At 50.2% G+C, this 8,091-nt stretch overlaps 1 protein-coding gene across 2 annotated transcripts in view; it reads right to left on the reverse strand.

The window, feature by feature from the left end:
• NRTN (neurturin) overlaps positions 1 to 6,469 on the reverse strand; it is a 67,338-nt gene extending 60,869 nt beyond the window's left edge. The window contains exon 1 of one of the 2 annotated variants that reach the window (XM_081846466.1): positions 5,422 to 6,469. In XM_081846466.1, coding sequence (XP_081702592.1) covers positions 5,422 to 5,450 — 29 coding nt within the window. In that variant the 5' untranslated portion in view covers positions 5,451 to 6,469. The remainder of the gene's footprint in view (positions 1 to 5,421) is intronic. The other variant, XM_081846465.1, reaches the window with a different exon arrangement.
• Between the last annotated feature and the right edge of the window lie 1,622 nt (positions 6,470 to 8,091).

The raw sequence follows: 8,091 nt of genomic DNA on the forward strand, positions 1-8,091 counted from the left end.
AGAAACAGCTGTGAGGAAGATGGGTCAAGCAGAAATCCCTTCATGAATGCACAGCATCCCCGACAGACGAACAACCAGACGCTGCTTAAATACCTCCCACAAAAGGTAGCCACAGCAGGAAGGAGTATTCATTGAACAGGTAGCTCAGGGATCCCTTTTCGACAAGGCAAAGGTAGACAACTTCTCGATTCTCCAGACATTGCCCCACAAGTTGACAACTGGTACTTAGTCCCTGAAACAGAATTGGCTCAGTGTGCCCCAAACACTCAATAATAATAATAATAATTTATTACTTATACCCCGCCCCTCTGGCCCGGTCTCCCCAGCCACTCTGGGCGGCTTCCAACAGGATATTAAAAGCACATCAAACATTAGAAACTTCCCTAAACAGGTCCGCCTTCAGATGTCTTCTGAAAGTCAGATAGTTGTTTATTTCCTTGACATCTGATGGGAGGGCGCCACCACCGAGAAGGCGCTCTGCCTGGTTCCCTGTAACCTCACTTTTCGCAGGGAGGGAACCGCCAGAAGACCCTTGGAGCTGGACCTCAGTGTCCGGGCTGAACGATGGGGGTGGAGACGCTCCTTCAGGTCTACTGGGCTGTTTAGGGCTTGAAAGGTCAGCACCAACACTTTGAATTGGGCTCGGAAACGTCCTGGGAGCCACTGGAGGTCTTTCAGGACCGGTGTTCTATGTATGCCCTCAGCCAGCCACTAAATCCTTTGTTGTTGTTGCTTAGTCGTTTCCAACTCTTCGTGACCCCATGAACCAGAGCATGCCAGGCACTCCTGTCTTCCACTGCCTCCTGCAGTTTGGTCAAACTCATGCTGGTAGCCTCAAGAACACTGTCCAACCATCTCGTCCTCTGTCCTCCCCTTCTCCTTGTGCCCTCCATCTTTCCCAACATCAGGGTCTTCTCCAGGGAGTCTTCTCTTCTCATGAGGTGGCCAAAGTATTGGAGCCTCAGCTTCAGGATCTGTCCTTCCAGTGAGCACTCAGGGCTGATTCCCTTCAGAATGGAGAGGTTTGATCTTCTTGCAGTCCATGGGACTCTCAAGAGTCTCCTCCAGCACCAGAATTCAAAAGCATCCATTCTTTGGGAATCAGCCTTCTTGATGGTCCAGCTCTCACTTCCATACATCACTACTGGGGAAACCAGAGCTTGAACTATACGGACTTTGGTTACTTTCAGCCAAACTAGGGGGAGATGCTTCCTTCCAGCTTCCTCCTGTGCCTCAAGTCCCAAGGCTGCTCCTGTAGAACTCAGGAGGGAAGAGGAGGGAGAGCAAACTAGAATGGTTAGCCCTGCCTTGCCCTTGGCTCTGGGTCCAGTCGCAAGGAGCACCAGCCACCACTCAGCGCATGGCACAGGAACACCCATCACAGTCAAGGAAAGCATGCGCACTTGGGGGGAAATGCGGCCACAGCCTGCAGAACCGGGAGGGGAGGAGCGGAGCCTTGGAATAAACACGCTTCCCTAAACAAAGTTTTCTCGTGAAGCGGCTTGGCAGCGGTCCTCCGCTTCTCCAGAAGGCACTTGAGATTGCAATACAGTAAAAATTTATATGACTTAAGACACTCCACGGCGCCTGGCAGTTTCTCGAAAGAGCAAGCGGCCAGAGGTATTTGAGGAAGCCTAAACAAGAGAGTGATCTATAGAGAGAGAGAGATGGAACCTTGAAGCTGAGTTCAGGATCACAGAATCACAGAGCTTAGCGCTTGCCGATCAGAAGGTCGGCGGTTCGAATCCCCGCGACGGGGTGAGCTCCCATTGTTCTGTACCAGCTCCTGCCAACCTAGCAGTTTGAAAGCACACCAGCGCAAGTAGATAAATAGGTACCGCTCCGGCAGGAAGGTAAACGGCGTTTCTGTGCGCTGCTCTGGTTCGCCAGAAGCGGCTTAGTCATGCTGGCCACATGACCCGGAAGCTGTACGCCGGCTCCCTCGGTCAGTAAAGCGAGATGAGCGCCGCAAGCCCAGAGTTGTCCACAACTGAACCTAATGGTCAGGGGTCCCTTTACCTTTAGGGATGCTGGTGGCGCTGTGGGTTAAACCACTGAGCCTAGGGCTTGCCAATCAGAAGGTCGGCGGCTCAAATCACCACGATGGGGTGAGCTCCTGTTGCTCAGTCCCAGCTCCTGCCAACCTAGCAGTTTGCTCATCTGACTAGAACATCAATAATAATAATAATAACTACAAGAAGAAGAAGAAGAAGAAGAAGAACCACCACCACAACCCTTTCATTATTTATGCCCCGCCCATCTGACTGGTTTCCCCAGCCACTCTGGGCAGCTTCCAACATAGGTAAAAACATAATAAAACATAGAACATTAAGAAATCCAGATGTCTTCTAAAGGTTGCATTGTGACTTATCTCCTTGGCTTGTGGGGGGCAGTCACTTAACTCCATGCCCTCCAACGTTTTTCCGATGAAAATAGGGACGCCCTAAGGAAAAGCGGGACGTTCCGGGATCAGATCAGAAACTTGGATGGCTTCTGTAAATCCGGGACTGTCCCTGGAAAACAGAAAGGCTTGGAGGGTCTGCTCTCTGTCTGGGGTGGGGGCTGTCCAGCCCAAGCCTAGTTTAGAGACAAAAGTCTGCAGACACACATAAGGACACGTGACTTTCCCCCCAAGGAATCCTGGGAACTGTAGTTTGCTCTGGGTGCTGGGAAATGTAGCTCTGTAGTGGGTAAACGTCAGGATCCAATCGTATGTATTTAAATGTATAGTCTGAACCAGGGCTGGTTTTGGGTTTGATGAGGCCCTAAGCCACTGAAGGTAATAGAGCCCTTTCTATGTCCAGCTGTCCTTTGTCCACAACAAATTGTTGCTGTTTCTTTGTGTTGAATATATGCTATACGGTCACTTATGGACCTCATAGGTATCTCAAGCCATTTGCCCATGTTGCAACCAGTCCATGCAGAATGTAGGCACCCTATACAGTGGTGCCCCGCAAGACGAACGCCTCGCAAGACAGAAAACCCGCTAGACGAAAGGGTTTTCCGTTTTGGAGGCGCTTCTCAAAACGAATTTCCTGCGGGGTTTTTCCCCTTTCCCCCCCCCCTTTTCCTAAGCCGCTAAGCCGCTTATCAGCTGATCCTCTAAAAGCCGCTTATCAGCTGATCCGCTAAAAGCCGCTTATCAGCTGATCCGCTAAAAGCCGCTAAACCGCTAATAGCGCTAATCCGCTAAGCCGCTAATAGGGTTGCTTCGCAAGATGAAAAAACCGCTATACGAAGAGCCTCACGGAACGGATTAATTTCGTCTTGCGAGGCACCACTATATATAGAAAGGAGCAAACCAGTGATATTTTAGGGAGCAGGCTAGCAGGCGGGGCCCATGACTTACATCACAGGAGCCTACACAACACAAAACACTGTTGCTGTATGTAGGTCTTTGGTTTGTTTTTTATCTTATATTTTGGATATGTACATCCGGGGGTTTTCCCCTTTAAATTTTTTTGGGGGCCCCCAAGAGAGTGGGACTCTAAGCTATAGCTTGTTTAGCTTATACATAAATCTGGCACTGGTCTGAACACTGCCAAAGAATGTCAAGAAGGCAGATCTGAAAATACTTCCACGCTTCCCGTCCACAGTGAGCACATCAACAACAGAGTGTGATATTGATGATGATGATGATGATGATGATATATTTATTCCTTGTCTTTTTTCGCAGACAAAGACTCAAGGCAGCTTACAGATGCAGAACACAAGTCGCCTTGTCAGTCTTCCCCATTCCAGGAGATGAAACGCACCTCTATATAAACCTTTGCAATTACCGTATTTTTCGCTCTATAAGACGCACCAGACCACAAGACGCACCTAGTTTTGGGAGGAGGAAAACAAGAAAAAAAAGTATTCTGAATCTCAGAAGCCAAAACAGCAAGGGGGATCGCTGCGCAGCGAAAGCAGCGATCCCTCTTGCTGTTCTGGCTTCTGGGATAGCTGCGCAGCCTGCATTCGCTCCATAAGACACACACACATTTCCCCTTACTTTTAGGAGGGAAAAAGTGAGTCTTATAGAGCAAAAAATACGGTATTTCTAAATGTGCACCTAGGCATACCGATTACAATGTGCAAGCTTCATGCTCTTGTCACCAGCAAGTGAAAAAATCACCCTGTATCCCAAAGCTAGATTTCGCTAAATAAATAAATTCCAAGTTTGCTATAGTCGGCTATGCGGTTTTGCTCCCATAAGTAGAAGTTGGGCAGTTCTGGAAACAAGTTCATAGTTGATGCGAGCGGCTGATCTGATACTCATTTATGTATCCGTGAAAACGGAGGAATATCTTGTGCCCCCATTTCCCTCCACTGCTCTAACTGTACAGGGAGAAAGCAGAGTTTTCTGGTTTACGCACTGTTGAAACATGTGCGTCGAGCCGTTATTTCACGTGCAAAATTCTTCCCTGGGGATTTTAACTTTGCACATCCCTGTCAACACTGGGGAGATGTGCCATTCATTAATTAGTGAATGAAGCAGTTGAAATAGTTGGTAGATCAGTGTTCTTGGTATTCCCCTAACCCCTTTTTAAAAAACAAATATTTAAATCTAGGGATAAACTCTTAGTCCCAATTAGTTGAGTATTTGGCACTGCCCTACCACTCTAACAAGAGATATGAAAACTATTCTCTATCCAGGATCTGAGAGCCACCCAAATTTGTAAAGTTCGTTCGCCGCCCAGAAATAAATTCCCAACTCCGGTCCTGTGTTCAAAAAGTAGAATTTCCACTTTGCCCAAACGCATGGCCCTGAGGAGGAAAAGAGTAGTGGACTATGCTGCTTTCAAGGTTGCAAGCGGAGGGGAAATGCTCAAATGCTTCCTGCCTTGTAAAATGGAAAAGAAGAAGAAGAAAGCTCCTTGTTTGACCACAAGGAGAAAAACCTTGCTGTCTGTGTGCTGTGCTAGATTTCTGCTTGCGGGGCATTTTGCTTGGCTTTCATTTTAATATGGGGGAATGCTCAAAACTGTGGCTGGAGGAGGGATGGAGGCCAGGGGTAGGGCAACTGTTTCGGATGCCAGGATTCAATCCTTGTCATCTCTAGGGGGGACTGCAAATGACCCCCCTGTGTGAAATACTGGGGAGTAGATAAACCAATGTTTAATTCCCTATGCCCCCTGCCACTCCGTGCAGCCTGAAGGGGTATAAATCCATTCTATTTCCTCAGGATCCAACCCCCCCATTCTGCTGCAGGGACAGATCTGATTTGAGATGGCACTGGGGGGAAAGAAGGAAATGTACACATCTTCTGTCACCCTCCCACATTTAAGACACTTCTCCTCTTGATCTGGTTGTTAAAATGATCTCAGCAAGTTGTCCTCAAACTCTGCATGTCCTCAAACTTCCACCTCCACTGGAAAGCAGGATTTTACCCTTCCTTCACAGCCCGGAAAACAATGGGAAGAACCCCCGTCCTCTTACCTTCGCAGTCCAGTCTCACCGAAAGTCATCCGTCAAAAAGCGTCCCCGGAAAAGCGGAGATCTCCGAAAGAATCAAAACCCACAAGGCCAGTCATCCTTGCAAAACCAAACAACAACCCACAAAAACACAAGGGGTGGGGTGGGGGGTGGGAACACAAATCACCTCAAAGGGCCCATCTCATCCAGGAAAATCCAAAAATAATTCAGCGGCAACTCCAGAAAACCTCCACACCCGACTTTGGGTTAATCCTCCTTCCGACCACCAACCGCCCTGCAAAACCTCATTCCGCTTTCTGCATTCTGCCAAACCAGGGCAGCTCTGCTACCAAAACCCATCTTCTCACTCCCTGGGGATCCAGACTTTGAAGGACATCGGAAACGGTCCGGGGATGACACCCAGATGCAGATTCCAGAAGTTTTTGTGGCTCTCGGCGGCGGAGGACGCTCCCTCTGCTGACCTGGGCCTCCCTCCTTCGCCTCGCCCCGGGGGAGAAGAGGTCCTTTGGGGGGAGGTCAAGCAGGTGGACTTCTGCACGTGGCTCCTGCCGGCCACCTCTGCCCCTGGGCCAGGTGTGATCCTCGCCAGCGGAGCCTCCCCCTTTGGGCACCTGGCGAATCGGTCTCCTCCAGCTGGCTAATTCCCTGCCACTTCTCGTTGCCTCCCCCTGCGAGGAAGGTGGCGGTCTTCAGGCCTCCAAAGGTCACTCAGATGCCCTTTCCGAGGCGCTTCTCCCAGCCGCAGCTGGAGTCTCTTTGCGTTGGTGCGTCTGGTGTGCATAAACGCCGACTTTTCCTCCTCTTCCTATCCAGCTGCCAGGCTCAACTCAGCAATCCTTTGGAGACGGAACAGCAGGGTTGTTTGGAGCAGTGGGGGGAGAGAAAGCAAGCAAGAAGCACACATGCAAGGGGGAAAAAAACCCCACACACCAAAAAAAACCCCAAGGCTTCTGGTTCTGTCACTTTTCAAGAAGTTATTTCCTTCCTCAGCAGCTATTTGCCTTCTCTGCTTTGCATTTTTCACATTCACCTTGGAGCTTCTCTGCTTTAGCGAAAGGGTTTGCAAGGGTTTGGTGGATCTGTTCCTGCCTTCCAACTCTTTTTCTGGGGGGGGTTGAAAGAGGGGGGCGGAGAAGGTGCAGGCCACAGAGCCAAATGCACGAGGGGAGGGGTTTGGGCAAGCCCCGCCCTTCACCACCAAGGCTGAGGGTGTCAAATTTCCCCCCAGTGCCCAAAAGATTAAGCGTGTCTTTCCTGAGACGATCAGTGCTGCTTCTTCCAAACCATGGGAAGAGAAAAGGATGAGAGGGTTGGAAAATCTAGATGTCAGGGGGGGTTGGGGGTGGGGAGAGACGAGAGGAGTGATTTTATTTTAAGTACCAGGTGAGGACATTTTATTTGAAATAGCTCAGCGAGGATGTCATCCGGGCGTTTGCCGTTTAAGAGGCACTTTTTGTAGACATCATCGATTCCCATGCTGTCTTCCATGCGGAGGCAAAAATGTGGAAGGCAGCTCTCTGCCCCTAGGAGCTTACAAAGTAAAATAAACAAACAAGGCCGGGGGGGGGGCATGGGGAGGGGAACCAGGGAGTGGATGAATCCAGATAAGGGCAGTCAAAATTTGGAGTGGTGATTTTCAGAAAGGAAGGCCACGCAGGGAAGTCTGCAAATTGAAGAGTGATTTGAAGGAAGGCAGAAAGGACGAAAGTGTTGGACAGGACCTGCTTGTTCTGCTCCACTTTTCTTTCATAGACTCATAGAATTGTAGAAAGGGACCCCAAGGGTCATCCAGACCACCCCCTGTGATGCAGGAATCTTTTGCCCAGTGTGGGGCTGGAACCCACAACCCTGAGATTAAGAGTCTTGCGGCTCTGCTTGCTGAGCTGTCCCAGGAAGCCACAAGTGATTTGACCCCAGCATTGCATGGAGAGTTCCCCAGGTGGAAATAATGACACATTATGCAATTATTAAGGTTAATGTGCTAAAAAAAAGGGCACAACTTTATTGGTTACAGGTGATGAGCGGTATTGGCTTAGGCATTGGTCCTAACCGACTATATCCGACTCCAGCCCGTCTGCTTGAAGTCCGGGAAGGGTTAACCACCAGTAGGGGGAGTCCTGCTGATGCACATCAACTAGGAATCCCCCCAGGGTCACTGATAGGGGGCGTGCCTTAGGCCCTCACCTCCCTAGGCTTCGGACAGGGCCACGCCCCCTAGAATCCTTTAACGGACTACCCTTCAATATGTGGGGCAGCTGATGGCGCTATCTCCCCTCTTCCGTCTACAGAAATATACCAATGCCTAACTGCCAATACCCAGAAAGTTGTGGCGATTTGATACGAGGTTGGCGAAAACCAAGTGGCTGGTGCCAATTTGCCAAGTGGGAAAATTCCTACCAGACCCCTCGACAGCGACCAACCGAGGTCCATAGCAAGGTCAAAGAATGAAAACCTTATAGGGTGGGAAAACAGGAACAGCTGGCGGGCAGCAAAGAGGGAGATCTCCAGCCGTGGCCTGCCTATATAGGGCAGGCCACACACCCCGAACCTGCCGATTGGCCGGCTAGGGGGTGACGCGGCCGGGAATCCCCCCAGTCGCGTGGGGCTGGCTTCCACCCACCAAGGGTGTGGAGGGGCCGTGAAGCCCGCAACCCTTCCTGAATGCGGAAGTGG

The sequence above is a fragment of the Podarcis erhardii genome (genome assembly GCF_964252035.2).
Source record: "Podarcis erhardii genome assembly, chromosome: 18".
Classification (NCBI taxonomy): Eukaryota; Metazoa; Chordata; class Lepidosauria; order Squamata; family Lacertidae; genus Podarcis; species Podarcis erhardii.